This window comes from Phymastichus coffea, unplaced genomic scaffold (assembly GCF_024137745.1).
Source record: "Phymastichus coffea isolate CEN01 unplaced genomic scaffold, Cenicafe_Pcof_1.1 PCOF00171, whole genome shotgun sequence".
In the NCBI taxonomy this organism is placed as follows: Eukaryota; Metazoa; Arthropoda; class Insecta; order Hymenoptera; family Eulophidae; genus Phymastichus; species Phymastichus coffea.
The window spans coordinates 47,342-67,334 of NW_026706982.1; the positions used below are offsets into that span (position 1 = coordinate 47,342).

The window sequence follows — 19,993 nt, forward strand, 5'->3', positions numbered from 1 at the left end:
TCCCAAGCTAAAAACTCGACGATACAAGAGATACATTTTTTTCCCCGGGCGAAAGACAAGAAATGTACTGTAATAAAAAGATAAATAAACTGTGTACGAGGGACGATCGCAAGTTTCACAGGAAAAAAGCCTCCCCGTGAAGGAAGAAAAACTATCAAAAGAATAATGAAATAAAGCTGGAATTGTTCGTTTTTGTTTTTTTTTTCTTGTGTTACACTTGGCAGGCGTACAGTAGTAAAGGTAAGGCGCCGGTCAGACGCGCCGGCGTGAAAGTCAACTGCACACACGCGCGCGATACACACACACACACACACACACACACACACACACACACACACACACACACATTTATATAGACAGATACATTTTATAAAAACTTTAGGATTGCAGCTTGTCTAGTTTGAGATCAATGCTACATAGCACGCATAGCAATTGAGTGGCTACATCAGTTAAGTACGAAACAACAATCACAAATATATAAACGGTCACATACAAGTGTAGATAGAAAGAAAAACGCGTGCGATCGATAAGAACAACAATATAAGATATTAATAATAGTAACCAAACGACAAAATCAGAGAAAGAGAAATTACAAGATTTTCGAATTCGGACTGTTAATGTAAAAAAACATAGATAGGAGAATGTTTATTTTTATATTAAAGACGTAGAATACAATGCTTCAATGCAGAGTAGTTGTACAAAATAGAAACAGCGTTGAAAAGTGAGGAGGGCATGTGGGTATTGCAATAGTACAAAAGCAAATTGCAAGTAAGAGCACACATAGCTACGTGCTGAGATGTCATCGTCATCGAAAAAGTACTCAATATATAAGCTGAAGCGTAGGTGGAATTTTGGAAGTTTGTATTGCAGGAAAAGAGTAGTTAGCCGTTTTTTAAATTTCATGAACTAATCAATTAAGAATACTATGTGAATAAGCCAGGTTCATACCAGGAATTATAAAAAAACTTTTAACGCTTTTGTGTAAAGGATGAATAGTGAAAAATGAGTATGAAGGAGAGAGAAAATTAAGCGTGTATCTTATGGAATTGGGGCAAACGAATAGAGTGGATCTAGAGCTTGAAATAGAGGATGAAAATGAATTGCTTAGGAGATGAAGTGAAAATTAAATGCGATAAGGTTGAACGATTTATATTTCTATGTGGACTACTGACTCGGAAGAACCTAATTAAAACTTTAAGTTCTTTTGTAATTGTTTTTATTCGGAATATAATAGGTGATTTTTTCTTCTTTTAGTTTTACATTGAAAAACTTTTCATGAATTCTTTATTCAAATAAAGTAGTTTCAAATAGCCACTAAGTTAATCTATCCTCATAAACGCTTTCAATCAAGATAATATTATTAGGCAGTGGAACGTAAAAGACCTTGAATGGATTTTCTAACTACGTCGGATTTTCAAGAAACTAGCAGTCTCTAGAATTTCTTGGAGCGACATCTCATTCCGAACTAGCGGAGTGCATAATCCTTTATCCAAGTAAGTCAGCTGGCAGTTGATTCAATTGTCGTATTATAGCCCCAGCATGTAAGCGAGACAAAGACAAATTTTATCGTTTCGCGCGTAATTACTGTGCGAGAGGTGGTGATGACAGTGGCTTAATAAAGTTCGAAAAGGGGAAGACCGGGTCAGGGTCACTTCTAGTCAAGGGTGAGGCTTTTTCCTCTCTCTCTGTCTCTCCTGCGCACTCGCGGCTGTAGAGAGACCGATGGCCTCGTGCACTCGCACAGACAAGGACGCAAACGATAGAAAACGCGAAAGTGATAGAAGGAGAATCCTCCCTTCGGAGGGTTAAGGAAAGGACGTTCCACTTTCCGTATGTACGTGTGTTTGTGTGTAACAAGCCATCTCCGAAAATAAAATCAAGGCTCATCAAGAATAGACGTGCAAACCTGATGATGAGTTTAGCCGCACTGCTCTGTGACGTTGTTTGCGCAAGCACTGCTTTTGTACTTGTCTACTTTTGTCCGCAATTGACACTTATAAAGTTGTACCGATAGCATTGTAAACCTTTACGCAAATCTACAATATAGTTTGAAATCAATTGGATGCTTATTTTGGCACAGAAGGTTGATAAAAAATGATGATTACCGTTAGGAAAGGTGAAATAAATATAGTTGGAACAAAGAGAAAATTTTAATGATGTACTTTCATTATTGTAATACGTATTACTATATGAATATTACATATGTATTGCTATACTAATATTATACTCATTATTGTATACTTTCATTATTGTAATACGTATTATTATATGAATATTTCATATGTATTGCTATACTAATATTATACTCAATGGATCATGCTATGTACTTACGAACTATTAGTGATAAAATTTTTATTAGTTTATGTAAGATAATGCAGCATCGATCAACTATCGCATTTGTAAAGTATTCAATCTGTATCAATCCGATTGATTCAATCAGGCTAATTTTTTTTGTTGGGTATCAAAATATTTAATCAACATACAATTCAAAGTTGTACTTGTTGCTTGTAGCGAATCTAATGATGAAGCGTTCAATCGATTCAAGTGAATCATTTCAAATAATTGACAAGTTCTTCTTATAGGTGCTTTTGTATGTTTGATAATCTCTACATATCCTTGGCAAATACATACTCCTATGTTTCTTCGTCATTGATAAATTCATGATACGAATTTGAAAATGTACTTTTTTACGTACAGATGGTTTACTTAACGAAACATAGTATTAAAATATAATCATCAGGTATAGGTATTTTCAAAATTCAACGTTTAGATAATACTATAAGATACTAATATGAGCAGTTTGATTTAAACGAACAATTGTTGTAATAAATTTATTTATATCGCTTTACACGATTAAAAAAAAATAGATAGCTTATAAAAACTGGTTTTAAAAGCTGATCTTATACTAATAATAAAAAATTAAATTTTTAAAACAGGATTCTCATTTGCAAAAATAATAATTCCCGAATCCTTTTTTTTTCTTTATGATGTGTTCAAAAAGCTGACAGCAATAAATAGTCAAATTAGAATCTACATCAATAAATAAAGGCACTTTTACAGCATTCAAATAAAGCATCTCAGTCGTAAAAGTAATGCGCGCGTACTGTATTACTACTCACACACCAGGAGTATATTTCGAATTTCATTTAATTTGAATTACTTTTTTTACCCCCTCCCCCTCTCGCCATCAGCTCTTGTAAAAAAAGGACGACCATAAAACAAAAGGTTGCTAAAGGATACAGGTCAAAGTCGCCCGTAAAATCCAAAATTTTTTTGTTAAGCCATCCCCCAAAAACAGAACGACGTTGCCGAGACGCGTGTGCCAGTTTTTTCTTACCTTTATTGTGTGGACGTGCGCCCTTTCACGGAGGGGTGACTTCTCTTGGCGCTATATGGGGGCCAAGGTCGACCACTGCATGTCAAGACCCTATAACACTTTATGACGATCATCGTATTTGGGGCGTGGTTTTTTTAATAAACAAAGCAACATTGTATTTGGTTTTTAGTTTACTTCGGTATAATATAGTATAATAAAATATTTTTATTAATAAAATATTTTTCAATGGATGGGTTTAGATCATTCTCTGTATAAATTAATCTTCGTTGAAATTCCATCAAATACTCGGATTCAGAAGTTTAATATAATATAAAATAATAATAATTAAAATTATCTTTTCAACCGTCGCACAAATTGATCCTTTCCACACGTTGTTTTAAAAAGAACTGTACGCAACCTGTTCGGGGAAGAGGTTCTCGTCTCGTGTGACTTTTTCGACGTAGATCGCTCGGATGTAAGCCTCATACGTGACAAGAATCTAACGCCCAGCACTAGTTAGGCAATGTACAATTATTCAGAATGAAATTAATTTACAAAGCAGCAACGTTTCTTTTATTTATTTTTCTCAATTATCGTATCTTCTATGAAAATTTCTATTCATTTTTATTGCATTAAGTAGCAAAAATTACGCGAGTTAATTTATATCTTCACGAACGAAAAAACTGTTTGACTGAAATCATTTGATATATAAATAAAGAATAATTTTGGAAAGATTATCGTCTGTTTTCAACATGAAATTTCTCATTCGTCGACGCGCCGGCACAAGAAGGAGCTGCGGTGAATAAATAGTTGAATTTCAAAATATTTCGGTCGTCCGTCATTGGCGGGCTTTTTAAAAATGCCCGACACGCCGCGCGCGATCTCGCGCACACGCAGCTCTCTCGTCCGGCGAAATTTCGCCAAGCGGTATACAAAGCATGCTCACGCGACAGCCTCATCAGCATTGTCGCTAAATGGGTCTATAAGATATTGCGGCCTGAAAAGCCGCACGTCGCGACATGTCGGTAGACTGACCTTGCGCCGGCCCGGCCAAGAAATCATTCTCGCGCACGCACATACGCATAAATATCACGTCGCTCCTTCTGCTACTGCACGCCCGCTAAATCAGAGCGGAATGACATGCCGAAAGCAGAAGAGACGATGAGAAAGAGCGAGCCGCAGACGGCACAAAGAGGCGAAGCATGCGCGCGCAAGCCCAACCTCCCGAGGCTTCGATCACGAAACTCGACGAGCCAAGAGCTAATGTCGTTGATCATCGTGCGCATGGATTCTTGCGATCTCAAATTGTTATCGTGAAGCACAAGAAGGAACTGATACACATTTTCCACGTTTTCAAGGTAGCAATCTCCTTGACCCAGTTGTCTCGTAATATATTGTCAAGCTAGAACTACGGCTATCTAAAATCTAGATTAGTAGTAAGATTTGCAGCCATATACATAATTTTTTATGTTTTGTTATTGTAAATTAATGATCGAGGCATACTTTGAAAATTTGATAAAATTATTTGATAAATTATTGTTTGAACGGCAATGTGCCTTTGCAGTAAATACACAGTATACAATTATTTCACGTAAACTACTTGATTATTTCTAACGATGTAATAGACGGCAAATCGTGTGCGCGAGTAGAGTACAGGAAAATGTTATCGAATATTTAGTTGGCAAAGTATCGTAACGATTTACCCGACGCAATTTTGTAATCGACGATGCGAAACACGAACGATTTTCTTCGAATGTCATGACTTTTCATTGCGCGTGTAGGACAATAATTACGCAATAAATAAGAGCAGTGGGTAGGCAGAGCGTAAACGTATTCATTGCAAACAATTAGCACCTAACGATGAAACGAGCGAACAAAAAGGAAAAAACGCTGCCAGCTGCTCTGGCGGTGTGCTTCCTTGGAATTTTTGTTATTTACGTTTGTGTTTACGTTATTAATCGTTTTTATTAATTCTATTAATTAATTAATTAATATTTTATTCTCGTTATTAATACTCCACTTATCCCGATGAAAAGTTACACATATGTAAAAAAATAAGTTTTTTATAAAATTTTTGAAAATAGGTTTCTTCTATGTACTATATCTTTTGATATACATCGATTATTCAATCATGCGATGATTCATTTAAAAGCTACTTGTAAAAGCTTTAAAACAAGCTGTCATATGATGAAAAATACGTTCTCAATCAAAAGTTATAGCAATTTTATAGAAAAATCACTTTTTAAAAATTGACAACTTTTTCCTAAAAATGGGTATAAAATATTTTTTAAGTCGGTTATTGGCCTTAAAAAATATTTTCCCACCTACCTTCCATCATAACAAAACATATGAAAAAAGTCTCATCAAACTCTATCGACTGGAATAGTCATGGCGATTGACAGAACACACACACATACACTCATACATCCCCACGGACAGACGTCATCAAAATATGACTTTGACGATGATTCTGAGCTTCTGACAATAATTCTATGGTAAAATATCAATTTACACAGTTTTAGGACGTGTAGATCTATCAAAAAAAAACAAGAATGGAACCGCGAACGATAAAATTAAAAAAATTACAGCGAAAAAGGAAAAATTATTGAAAAAACCGAAAACAAAGCTTCCTTTCCAAGGAAGCAAAAAGGCACGTATTCGCAAAAGTATACAATTTATTTCAAGACGATAGCCAGCTCGTATAGTTGCAGACGCGCGCATCAGCAGAAATTTCGCCAGGCATCGGTGTCGTCATGCAACGAGTCAAGTTCAGGGTCGCGAGGCGCCTGCATGAAGCACTGCACGTGACTCGACGGCGCGCATTCCCCGCGCGCTCGAGCTTTTCCGCTAGCAGCAATGGGAATGAAGAAGTGTACCTAGCGCCGATAAATGGTCGCGTACGCCTCGACACGTGCGCTTGCCTATTTGCTGATAAAGCCGCGGCTTTTTCGGCCTTATCTCGCTTTATATTGCCAAGACCGAGGCTGTCTACTAATATGCGACGCGCGCGCGAGCACGCGAGAGTAAGAGAGAGGGAGAGGAAACAAATTTGCACAACGACTAATTAGAGATTCATTATACTTTTCAATAAAATTCGATGGGGGGACAGAGTGACAATCGGAAATGTGTTCTTTGAATTTAAAAATGACCCGGTAGTGATAATCTTTTTTCTTTCTAATAATAGTTATCTAATTTTCAATCGATTGATTGCACGGTGAAAAAATATCCTCCGAATTATATTAATACGTACGGATTATGAAATTCATTGGAACGGTACTGCTGCAAATATTATTTTGACGAAAAAGTCTATTCAAAATGTCTTACTATCGAGTTTGTGAGCAAATACGCTGCAATAACGTAGCCCCGCATAAAATAAAAAGGGAGATAAATGTCAATGACAACGATATAACATTAGAAGCGATTGTGCTTCCCGCGGCGGCTGGATCACTATAAACTTGGGGCATTCAATATCGCGTCATAGTTTCAAAATGTTATGCTTAACCAATTGTAGTAAAGAAAAATACTGTTTCCGGAGTAAACATTGCCGATTATCACACATAAATTATAATCTTTTATGTGGATCAATCGATTAAAGTTAGCGTTGACATTCCGTGCAACGTGCCCATGTGCGTTCGAGTGCGTTTTGTAAAAGAATTTTTTAGGGTTCGAACCGGCGCTTCTTGGAACTTCGAATGCGGCTGCTTGCACTGTCTTCCTTTTTTTTTGTCTGCGTTCGATAGCTTTGAAGAACACTTTATTGCTGAGTTTGTACTTCACATGGTATGCTTTTGATGAATCGAATGCTCTTAAACGGAGGAACGAAGCAATGAAAAAGTGAAAAAGAAGAAAAGAAATTGCACAAAGCAGGGATTGCATGGCAACGTGTGTCGACTCGGCGTGGTTTTAACATGCGCACGCAATGAATAGCCAAGGTCATACTCACGATCTATTCGTTGGAATATGAATCGCGCCAAGTAAGCTCACCTTCGTTCCCGCGAAGAGCTTGACTGTTTGCTCGGTTGATTACAACTTGACTTCGACTTGAAATTGATAAATAGATTTAGAGCGACGCCACGTGCATCCTTCGAACGGGATTCGAAGCGTGGCAATCGCCACGCAGGGAAACGCTCGTCTCGACGTTTCTTGACGTTCATCGCCAATGCCACGATGGTTTTCGAAAGAGAAAACAATTGATCGATCATCTTTATTTAACAAGCCCATCGGCGATTGTGAGCAGGTGAAATTCAATTTTAACGGAAAAATCGTGTCGTGTATCCCAGCGGCCAAGGTCGCGGCACAAACTCGATGACTTTCGGTGCGGATATTGCGGTTTTTTGCTGCGAGCTCGATTGCAAGCATGGTACTCACGCCGAGTAAACGGTGTAATGTATGTGTAACACAGGACGTTTGTGGTGCGTGCGAGGTGAGACACACGCGTATTCACACTCAATACCAGCGATATTCACTTCCCGTAGGAAGTACATTCACTTGCAATATACGATGGCCATTGGTACTTACATAAGTACCTAACCTTCTGAGATGGCCACAGCTCATTATAAATGAATTTATTACTTATTTAAATCACATTATCATCTATATATAAAGCAAAAATTTTGAAACTCTATTTCGGTCTAACGATGCTATTTTTTAAAATTCATCTTCGATGAAAGACCTCATTCAATGACATTCAATTTATGATTACATAAGTTATCGGGTCGTAGTAACAGAAACAGTTGCCGCAGCACAAATATTGCCAACGATTATCGCTTCTTATGCATCAACACTAATTTGGGTAAGTGGACTGTGAAAAGCGGCCTAAAATGTTTAGTAAATCGATTTTCATTGAAATATGCTTGATCGCGTATGTTATCAGTCAAAAAGCTATCTATAAGCTGTAAGTGCTGTAACTAAAATCGATGTTTACGCATCCAAAGTATTCACGCCCATGAGCTATCAATCTCTTGCCAACGTCTCTCTCTCTTTTTTTGATGAATTTAATAAAGCGAGTGCTGTAACGCTGAAATTACTTTTAATATATATTAAAACGTTTGATTATAAAAAAATGTATGTACATAATCACTATTCGTATTTTTGAAAAATACCAATTTTAATGTTTTTATATTTCTTTAATATTGATTATGAAAAATGTATGCACATAACCATTGCTCGTCTTTAAGAAAAGTATTTAATAAAATCTTAAAAAAAAAAAATATGTGTGTGTGTATGTGTGTATATATACATTTACACGGATGAATGTATGCTCTCGAACTTTTTTCTATTGAAATATAACGATAAGCAACAAGCACCTTTAAAGTATATCCATAGTTGTAGACGACAATGTTGTTTTTATATGAATTACTTACTTGTTGGAAGATCAATAGATTCTGAACTTCTACTCTGTAATAAAATTAATAAGAGCTAACTATCTATAAAATCAGACCATTATTTTTATTTACAAGATAACTTGCCCAACTTTTATTCGTTGATTAAATGATATGCGCTTATGCGCGCGTGCGCCTGTGTGCGTATGGATTCATTATCCGACATTAAGTAAATATCCACAAATATAAACCAAAGATTTCTATTTACTTTACTAAACACCTGACTAAGGAGGAGTATCCTTACTAAAGAGAAGAATGATGAGAAGTGAAGCCTCTATTGATTATGATTGATCAGTTGGAGAAAAAGGTTGGGGCATGTGATTGGCTTGATAATATGGCGTAATGATTTGACGCGAGAATTTTAAATCATTTATAATGCTTAGTACAATTTGACGAGTATTAAGCGCACGTAGTGCGCATAGTAACCACTAGTAAAAGTAAATAGAACAACAGTGTTAACTGAAAATATCGTAAAGAAAAATGAAATGTAGATCGCAACTGATAGTGAAATGACGCACAACTTATTCTATAAATTATTTTGCATGGTTCGCCACTGAGTGAAACAACTTGTGGAAAAAAAGTTACTTGTTGAAAAACTTTTAGAAAGCTGCGAAAGTTAACGGAAGATTGTACTATCCAAACATGAAAATGGAGAGCCCGATGACAAGTTTTTAATTGAAAGGTTTCCGGCATTCTCATGCTAAATGAAACTCGACGAACGGAAAAAGTGACCCCTATCGAAAAGTGCGGCTGACAATAGAGTGGCGTCCTAAAGCGAGCCTTCGACTTTCACCTTTCACACACACGCACACCAAAAATAAGCCAATGATCACGTTAACCTCCAATCGTGAGACAAAAGGCAGTCCGGAAATGGAAATTTAACGCGTGTGGCTTCTCTTACTTTTGTTGTTGTTGAAAATATATGTTGATCCCTGTGGTGCACAAGTAGGCCGCGACAACAATTTTCGAAGGCTTGTGTACATATACAGGAGAGAGAGAATTTTGAGGATGAACGAGGGAGAAAGAGAATGTAAAGAGCGTGTACCCACAATATGTTGGACTTCCGGACCGGATGGGCGAGTCTAAGTGAACGCGTGCGACGTTTGCAACGTACTGGCGTTCAATTCGTGGCTCGCTTTTGTAAATGCTAATTTGCACGTGTTCAACTTGCGTGCGCGTTCCGAGCAAAGCGATAACTCTTACACGTGTTAACGAGAGCTACAACTAATGTGAGAATTTATGGCGATAATGATCCTGACTGTCGTTATATGCTTTTTTTCTATTCAATGTTAGATATTACAAACGTTATATTAATAAACTAGTAAATGCTTTGGTCATTTCAGATTTCCGCCCAACAAAATTGAATATGTTAAGTAGGTCAATGAATTTCATTAGATATGTATAATGTATGAATCACGTTTCAGTTATTTCATGGTTTTAGGCTTTGACGTTAGAATGTATATATAAATTATTTAAAGTTAGGTATTGTATTATTGTTCAAACGAAAGCTATTTCCCTAAAAAGTCGGCTTTTCAACGTCACAACATTCAGTGGTATTGAATATCTGAATACATAAATTCGACAAGTAAATATTCATCATATTTCGCATGATTCAAGAAAACTTTTAAAAACAAACCCCTTGCCTCATTGCCATTGCAAACGTGTTGAATTGACGTATTATACCGAAGACGGCAAACCGTATCTATAAATATCCATTCTTCGATTACAATAACAGATTCAGATGTAAAACGGAGAAGCCCACTTGTAAGAATTGCGTTCGCGCGTAGCACGCAGATAGCCAACGCTGACTTTATATTTACTTTAGTTAGGTCCGAGGGCGTGTACACACCTTTGTGCCGTACGCTGAGTCCCTCGTTTCTTTTCTCAGCTCAATCCCCCTCACTTTCTTTCGCTCCTCAAACTTTCGCAACTGCTCGTTTTCCCGTCAGGCAGTTTTTCGCGCGTATAGTACCTCGCCTATGCATTCGAAAGCCCACGCGCTAAACCCCGGTTTAGCTACAGACCACTGACTTTCTAAGGGCCAAGGACGACGATTTCCTTTGCTAATAGCTCGCTTTCGCTCCGATTGTTTCCGCCCGATCGAGATGTCGATGTGTATAGTTGGCTGCTTTCGTAGAAGTTGCTGATGTAACCCTGAATCGCATTTTTCATTTGGATATGGTAATTGAAATCATTGAATAATTCAACAATCGCATTATCATCGATGAAAACGTCTCAAACGAATGAATCCAAAGCTTCTCTTAAGTAAGCTAATAGCGTATCAAGATTGAAGTTATCGTCGTCAGCCGAGCAAACGACGCTTCGCGCGCGTAGTTTCGAATTTGCCGCTGCGCCTGCTGAAAACTATTCGCACATCCATCATTCACGGTGCGCACTCGGTCGCTCGGTTGTCACACACAACGAGGCCCGCGAGCGCGCGCGAATGAAAAACAAAAGCCACCTTGCGTCATTGCGAGCATATAGCGCTTGCAACGATTTCCTTATTACCCGCCGAAGATACTGCGATCGCGAAACAATGCGATTCGCCGATAACTCGCTGAAGAGCTTGCGAGGCAGGAAACGCGATCGCGATCTTGACCGTTTATGGCCTTGGCTCACGTGCGAGATATGTGCGCGCCTCCATCAGCCGTTGATGTTTATCAGTCGCACGTGCGTTTCCGAACGTACGCGCGTCGGACAGATCCGACGGAGATGTTATTCGTGCGCCGTTATTCTGCTCGGTTTCGCGGCTTATTTTATTTTTAACGCGCCTACTCTGAACACTTTGCGCTCGTGGAGACTTTGGCAGTGTTGTCAAAAGGCCGCGTTGAGCTTGGAAACATGTGGGATCGACGTATATTTAGATCTTACGTCAGGACCAACCGTGTTCGCGCGCGCGCATTCTCAAATTCAAAGCAATGCGTTCCGCGTCCGGGAACTATATACGCGATAAATTTGCATTCAAAGGAATGCAAGTGCAGCTCCGCTATAAAATCTCAGACAAACATTATAATTTAAGCGTGTATATATATAAATGCGCGATGGAAAAGAATAAATTCAAGTTTTTTCATTACGAGGTCCAATTGATTTACCGAACAGTGAGTCGCAACCAAATCAAACGCCATCTTCCTCGAACTTCAATTTAAAACGGATCGAGTTCCGTGCAGAAACCCTCGATTACATGTCGAATCGGAAATACATTTTAACGAATGCATTCGCGCTTATTCTACGATGCGTACAATGGATGTAATATCCGCGAGAGCGTGCCGATAGACCCGAAATAAATGGTATAGGAGGGGTGCATTCATAGCTATGTCGTTCGTTTTCGGCACAAGGACAAGTCATCGACAGCTTATGCTCTTCTTTGTGGCTGAACAACCCAGCCTTAATTTATATATTACAAGATTTTTTATGAGTAATAGATTATTGAAAAATAGATTTAACTGATACACTATGGCTGATTCGCGTAAAATTAACTTACACTAATGAAATCAAAAACGATCTTTGCAGAATCTGTCTTAGATTTTTCATGCGACACGTAATTAAATCCACATGTTAACGTAGGACTTGGCCGGCAAACGCGAGAGCGACAACACTTTTTAACGGATTTAAGCGCGTCTTATATCATTATTTTTAATGTCTTTATAATGTGGGAGAATAAAAGGTATAATTATATAAAGTTACGCTTTTATTATAATTTGATGGATTTACAACTACATCGATGATCTCAACATAAAACAGACCTAGTTTATACATAGTATAAAAAATGAAAATAAAAATTGCATTTATTTAAATATCAAATGCTAAACTAAGCATATTATAAGTTTTCTTTAAATTTATCGTTTGATTAATTCACATAGTAATCATTACCCACAACACATTATTTTTTTATTATTCCTTTAATTTTGTCTTCGTCGCACCATTTCAGTCTACCAATCTCGTTAATTTTTATAACATGAGGTGTATATATGTACAAATAGTTTCATATACAACTTACATATACGACAGTTTCATATTCATATACAACTACTTCAATAATATAAACACATCTTTTTCATTTTCTATTGAGTTTATCTTGTATTTGTTGAAGCGATTTCCCCTTCGTTTCAGTTAATAACCATAATGCACATGGAATACCAATGAGGGTCAGAGCAGCGTGAATCCAAAATGCAATGTGATAGCCAAGAGAACTTATGATTGGTTGAAAAGACTTATTAATCACAAAACCAAAAAATGACGTTGATAATGTTCCTAAACAAGCTGCTACGCTTTTCATATCTTCCGAAAATATTTCACTTAATAAAGTATTGGGTACTGTCAGATATCCAACATTATACAAGATCAAGAAAGCTACCATTGACACAATTGGCAACCAGTGTAAATTGCTCACGTCGAAATCTGAATTTAATAAATAATAATACGAACCCAATGCAACCATGGCTATACTTGTTCCAACACTTGATATCAACAATGACACTTTTCGACCCAGTTTGTCTACTCCTCTGAATATTAGCAGCATCGACGTTATTGATATAACATTTATATAAATAACTCCTTGTTCGGGTTTTATCAGATCAAAGCCAACATTTGTCAAAATTGATTCCGTATATGACAAAAGATTTGACGCACCACTTAACTCTGGTAAAGCGTAAACAATAACTATTATGAACAAAGATTTTCTTACCGTAGGTAATCGTAGTTGACAAAATTTATTTCCGGTACTTTTGCTGCTGCTTTCAACATAATCCTTTATTTCTCGTAATTCCTTTTCCGCGTCAACATTAGCTCGGTAAAATATAATAGAATTTTTAGCACCTTCCATATCATTTACCTTTACAAAATAATAAGGTGTATCTTTCAGGAACTGAACTAATAATATACCAAGTAAAGTCACTGTAAGATATATTGGACAAGAATAAATTTTAGTCAGATACGTCTCAGCAATAAGACCTAAAATAACACCTAGTATACCACCGGACATTGACACTGAAATTAAAGTACCACGAATTTTCGGAGCTGTTACTTCACTTAGATACATAGAGAAGCTGCAAATGTATATTGTTTCAGCTACCCCACCAATAAATCGGGCAAAGTACAACCAAACGAAGGAGTTTGCGCATAAGACACATACCCAATTGATACCCATTAATAAATAAGTTAGAAGAACCGTTTTTCTGCTGCCAAGATATTCGATCGAAAACGCTCCTGCGAGTGCTCCCAAAGCAGATCCTACTGGTGCTAAAGATATTACCCATGATATTTCTGACTGAGAGGATGGTGATTCTTGTGACAATCTTGCTTCATTAGGCGATACCCAGCCGGTAAACAAACCAATTTGACAGCTCAGTAGAAACACTAAAATATTAATAAATTTAAAAAGTGTAAGATCCTCAACTGGCTTCCAATAAATGCGGTCGTATCTTTATATGTAACATTGCATTACATGTGACGTAATGTGACAAAGATTCGAACGCATATCATAAAACACAAGCATTCGACGTTATGAAATACTATCTTTTCAAAATAAGTAATAATTTCCCACCAAGAAAATGGTATCAATTTATTCGTATCAAGTCCAAGAAAGTCATATATTTCCAATTTGAATTCATTTTTTTTCAGTAACATAAAATCTGATATATGTTTAAATGTGTTCACTAAAATATTTTCACATAACCATGGTTAAAATAAAAAGAAATTTTTATTTTAATGATAATGCTGCATTGAAAAAGGATACGATACCTGCAAATGTTGCTATCCACTGTATGAGACTACTTTTATTAGTTTCGGAAAATAATTTCATTATAATTTCAAGTTGTGTAGTTATCTGAGAGTTATTTGCAAACTATCTGTAAACTGACAGACTCTATCTGTAAACCGGCTGAGTATAAATTTTGTTTCCACTGCCTTTAACGATGATCGCTAAACTCCAAGTACTGAATGACATTCGCATCAAGTCCATAGTATGACACTTGATATCGATTCTCACTAATCAATCTTGATCATACAATCATATAATCTTATGACGTAATATTTATTAATCTTTATCAAATAAAACAAATCAGTATCAATAAAACTTGTCCGTCACAACATTAAATATTTAAGCGTAATGACAGACAACATGAAGAACATACCAAACAGTGATGTTATCAAGTATGTAAAACAACACAATATATCTATCAAAACGACTTCCTCCCCAACTTAATAAAGCATAAAATCACTGGAATATTGTAAATAAATACTCTCGACAAAAAGAGCCATTTAGTTGAAAAATAAGTAAACTTATATTAAAAATTAGAGTTAGTCCTTAATTATTTGCATTAAACAAAACAAAAAATAAAGAACAATTCAGTTTTATCAAAGTATATCTGCACAAAGAGCACAACCTGTTTATCCATTCTCTCGTGGTAAGAGTTTCACCGCGTGGGCATAGGGACGAGCAATATAGTGTTTTACTCGCTTTCTCATGATGAGCTAGTGGCCCGTCATCGAAATCGGGTCATCCGCGCGCGCGAGAAAGTGAGAGTGCGACATACGTTGTAGTTCCGTTTCAAGAGCACAAGAGGAAATAACGACAAAAGAAGTATGTGATCGGTACATGTAAACAGCAATGTAAAATGCTACAGAGATATTTTTTTATTTTTGTACAAAAATTAATGTCAAAAATGTACTCTTTTTTCGTATGTTTAAACATGAATTATTCAATGTATTTGATCAAACAGCATAAGTACATATTTTACTTATTTATAATCTGTCATTTAATTGTCATTGATAGAAGCAAATTTTGTTAAGAGCTTTCATATCGTAATTTTTACTGAGAAATCTGAAACATCTATTAGATTTGTTACGTTTATCATTAATTAATCAAGATTTTATGCAATGATCAGATGAAAATGTTTCCTTTTTAGATATATCACGTCTATCGTTCCATAAAACTATGAGATTGTAATTATACAATATTTTCTGACTAACAATATACCGTCTCAAACGTTTCTGAAATGAAGCAAGTAAAAGATAAAGAGACTTATAAATTTTGTCCGAGTCAACCATTAGAAATTTAAAAGTCAAAAAGTGAAATTGTGAAGTTCCGAGCAACTTTCAACAAGTTCAAAATTTGAACTATACACGTGTCCTACAAAATAAAAATTAAACACTCACCCGTATACTTGGACGACTATTATTTTCTCTTTCATCATATGTTCGCGACTCACTGACCTACATAACCGATTGATCTTTCTCTTGTGTATCTGTTATTGTTTCGGAATGAGCAACGACGAATAGATATCCGATAAAGATGAGCTAAGCGATTTTATTACTGATGCTTTCTATAATTTTATTTCTTTTACATTTTTATTTTCAATACAAATTCTTGAAAATTTAAACAAAATGTGACATCATTGATGTTCTATTTTATTTTTTCTATAAATAATGTTATTAATGGTAATAATTAACTTGTCAGTGAGTAGATAATATTGTATCATTTTATTATCTTTATGAATAATGTTACTATGGGTTGAAAATATTTTGCATTAATGAGTTTTCTATTATACGGGAAAATTCCCTTTTTGCTGTAAATGTATTACATTTTAATCTTATTTTATTATTTTGATAAAAAAATATGTAATTATTAAGCAAAAATTTCATAAATGATATCATTTCCACACCATCATTAAGATAAATATCATGACGTGCTTTTTATAGTACTATTCGCAATATGCCTTTTCCTATAATATCTTTACATTTTTTATAAAAAATAAATAAATAAAATTAAATAGAAATTGTTATTTCGTTGGGGGGGGAGGGTCTAGTGAAGGAAGTAGAAGGGTACCCTTTAGTGTATATATATAAATAACATAATTTAGCTAATAGTCAATTACTATTTTTACTAATCAGGAATGAATTGATTATAAAAGCAATTATAGCTTATTTCATGCACCTAAATTTATTTTCTATGCCTTCTGTAACGTCTACTATAACTTTTTAACGCTTGATTTATTTCTTATAATTTTATTATTAGACGATTTTTATGTTTTTTTAAAAACTAATAATTGTTTTTCAACATGACTTTTATTTGTTAAGTAATTTTGGATTTTATTAGGTCAATATAAAATTAATTATTTTTAGAATAATTTACATGAAAAATAAAAGTAGTGTGTATCTATTAAAAATAGACAATCTCCAGATAATAAATATTGCAAACAACGATCTTTTTATGACGGAAGATCGAAGCTCGTGAATCTAATCTTCAAACTTATTTTACAAAAATTTAGTATCTTGTAGTTCTGTTTCAGTTTTTTGTCTACGTGATAAAATTTAATGTACATCGCTGCATATATACCTGTACGTAGTTCTTGTAGTCATAATAACCAAAGCAATATTCCAAATTGTTCTTCTTTACAAAATAATATAGTGTGTCTTTTAACCACAGGATCGGTATTAATTTAAAAGCAGTTGTAGCCATATGTAATGAATTAGATATTTTCTCTGTCAAATAAGTTTCAGCATTTCAGCGCACCTAGAACAGGTCCAACAAGAGAACCAGTAACTGCTAGTGAAATTAATATACGTTGGTTTCAAATGAGGAAATTTCTCCTAAGTATTGGTCATTAGAATTTACATGCTTGCATAATGAGAATGTTAAATAAAGTCTCTCATTAGGTAAAATATAATCTTATAATGATATATTTCATTAATAGTTTGAATACTAATTTAAAATTGAACCCGCATTTAAACTTTAAAAAAAAAAATGCAACCAAAAAAATTAATTTTTCCAGAAAGCTTTCGCCAACGGTATGTTTACTATTTATCTTCTGAGAGACTGACTTGCCTTATTAATTCGAATAAAATGAAAATAATTTGTAAAAAAGCACTTTTGTTTATAAACGGTCTTTTCATAATGAGAGATCTATATAGGAAAGAATTATTTTTTAGCTTTTTGATAAGATCATATCATTGTCTTATGTTCCAAATCTTAATTGAAGATTCCACATGTCACGATAAAAGTAATTTATTTGATATATGACGCTTATAAATTTGTGAGTTACAATTCAATCAAAGTACACATAAAATATCGAATATAAATATTCATACAAATTAGCTTGATAGGCAAATCGAAAGTTCAAATATTTTTTATAAATATCTTAATAACAACTGCCATCGAAGAGTATATAAGTCAATTACGTGATTTATTTACGTTTTTGAAATTATTGAACTCTTCTTTCTTGGATATTCTATTCTTCCACTTATTATTAGATTCCATATTATACACTGATGAATATTATAAACGTTCTGTTGGCGTTACCGACTGAGCAAAAAAGTTTTTTCAAGTTTTTTCTTAAACAAATGAACTAGTCAATATGAAACTTCTTTGTAACATCCATAATACATAAACAAAAAGCACGAAGAGCCTTTTTTTTTAAATTGTCTTGGAAATTGAGAAAAAAATTATAACTCTACTCGCAGTTTTTCGATTTCTAAGACAGTTTTCAAAAAAAGACTCGTTACTGCTCTTTGCTTATGTACAATGGATGTTCTGAAAAAGTTTCAAGTTAACTAATTCATTTATTTAAGAAAAAACCTGGAAATACTTCTTCTGCTCAGTCAGTGCCACTAACAGAGACTTAAAAAATTCAATTATGCCATTTTTTTCTAATTCTTTTTGAATTTCTGGAAAGGGTTTTTCTTCTATCTCAATCACGAAAAATATAGCGCACGGAGTGCTCAACAAGGACAAAAGAAAATGAGTCCAAAAAACATATTGTTCGCCTACAAAATCAATAAAAGGCTGAAAACTTGTGGAAAAAAATCCAAGAATCGGAGATGCTACAGAAGCTACAAAACATCTGTACTCTTGATTTTTTCAGGAAACATTTCGCTTAGTACTGCACTGGAAATTGTCAGATCCTACTGTATATATGATTAAAAATGTAGTAATAAAAGCGACAGGTAACCTTTGCAAAGATTTCCTATTAAAACCTACACTCAATAAATAAAAGTATAAGCCCAAATCAAATAGTGATACTCGTGCCAACCCTCGATGTTACTATAAAAAATATAAGTATACACACACACAGACACACACTACATCAAAGCTAGAACTAGTCAAAATAATTTCCATGTAATTCAACAATATTCCATAATCATTCCAAATCGACATTCCATATAAAATATATATGAGTAACGTCAGTTGCTTACTGACAGGAGACCAAAGCTCACGAACGTTACATTCCAGTGACTGGCTCTCATTATTCTCTATGAAAGATTAAATTTCTTCTAACAGGTTTTTAATGTCTTTATCTACATGATAAACTTGATTGATTATATTGCGCCTTCTAAATGACTTTTCTTCATTAAAAAAAGGTCGTATCCTTAAGCCACCCCATTAATATTGCATTGACGAAAGCTGCAGTTAAGTATATTGAAACAGATATTTTTGTTGGTAAATAAATTTCGGCTACAGTGCCAAGAACTATCCTAATGCTATAGCCAGTATGAGCCAAAGAAATTAGCGCACCGCGAGTTTTAGGTGATGAAATTTCTCTTAAGTAAATTGGAGAACTACTAGTAAATACGGTTAATGGAATAGTACCTATAAAACGTGAAGCGTTAATCCACTCGATAGAACCAGCCATCAAAAAACAAATCCAATTAGTACTTATAAACAAATACGATAAGAGTATTAATTTTCTGCTACCTATACATTCTATACAAATAGAACAGAAAATCACTTCGATTTCAGCTAAAATTGAAGATATTGATATTATCCATAATCCATCAGACGTTGTAGCTTGTAAATGTGATTCTTCGGGTAGAAGCCAAATGAAATTGGCAAAGCCCATCCATCATATAATCCCAATTACAAATAACATAAAAATGCTAAAATTGCATAAATTTTTTAACAAAAGTTATTATACATCTTTGAACATTCAAAGTAACATTTTAAATGTGCACTATAAGTACACTACTATCAGATATAGTGTTTTTTGACAATAAATAAATATTTATCATTTTTTCCATGTCGATAGAAAGAATTATCGTTAGTTCAATATTAAATTATTCATATCTAATCTCTTTTATTAATTCCAGCTTCATTTAAAGACCTCTTTTTTTTTTTAAATAATTTATTATTTTGTTTACTAAATTTGCATTTGTATTTATTAACTGCATATTTTTATTCCTGCATATTATTTTTCATATCGATTATTTATAAATTGAATTTACTGTTGAAATATAAACCTCTTGTTCGATTTATATAATATGAATGTTTCAAAGTATAATCAAATTCAACATTTCGCGCTAT

At 34.6% G+C, this 19,993-nt stretch overlaps 1 protein-coding gene across 2 annotated transcripts; it reads right to left on the reverse strand.

The window, feature by feature from the left end:
- Nucleotides 1-12,415: 12,415 nt before the first annotated feature.
- On the reverse strand, nucleotides 12,416-15,496 carry LOC131673278 (facilitated trehalose transporter Tret1-like). Of its 2 annotated transcripts, XM_058951160.1 has the most exons (3): nucleotides 14,437-15,496; nucleotides 13,669-14,052; nucleotides 12,416-13,590 (listed from the first exon to the last, which is right to left on the reverse strand). In XM_058951160.1, the coding sequence occupies exons 1-3, from the start codon at nucleotides 14,495-14,497 to the stop codon at nucleotides 12,752-12,754; spliced, it is 1,284 nt and encodes a 427-aa protein (XP_058807143.1). In that variant the 5' UTR covers nucleotides 14,498-15,496; the 3' UTR covers nucleotides 12,416-12,751. The 2 variants fall into 2 exon arrangements, with proteins under 2 accessions (XP_058807143.1, XP_058807142.1); XM_058951159.1 differs by having other exon boundaries at nucleotides 12,416-14,052.
- Nucleotides 15,497-19,993: the final 4,497 nt, after the last annotated feature.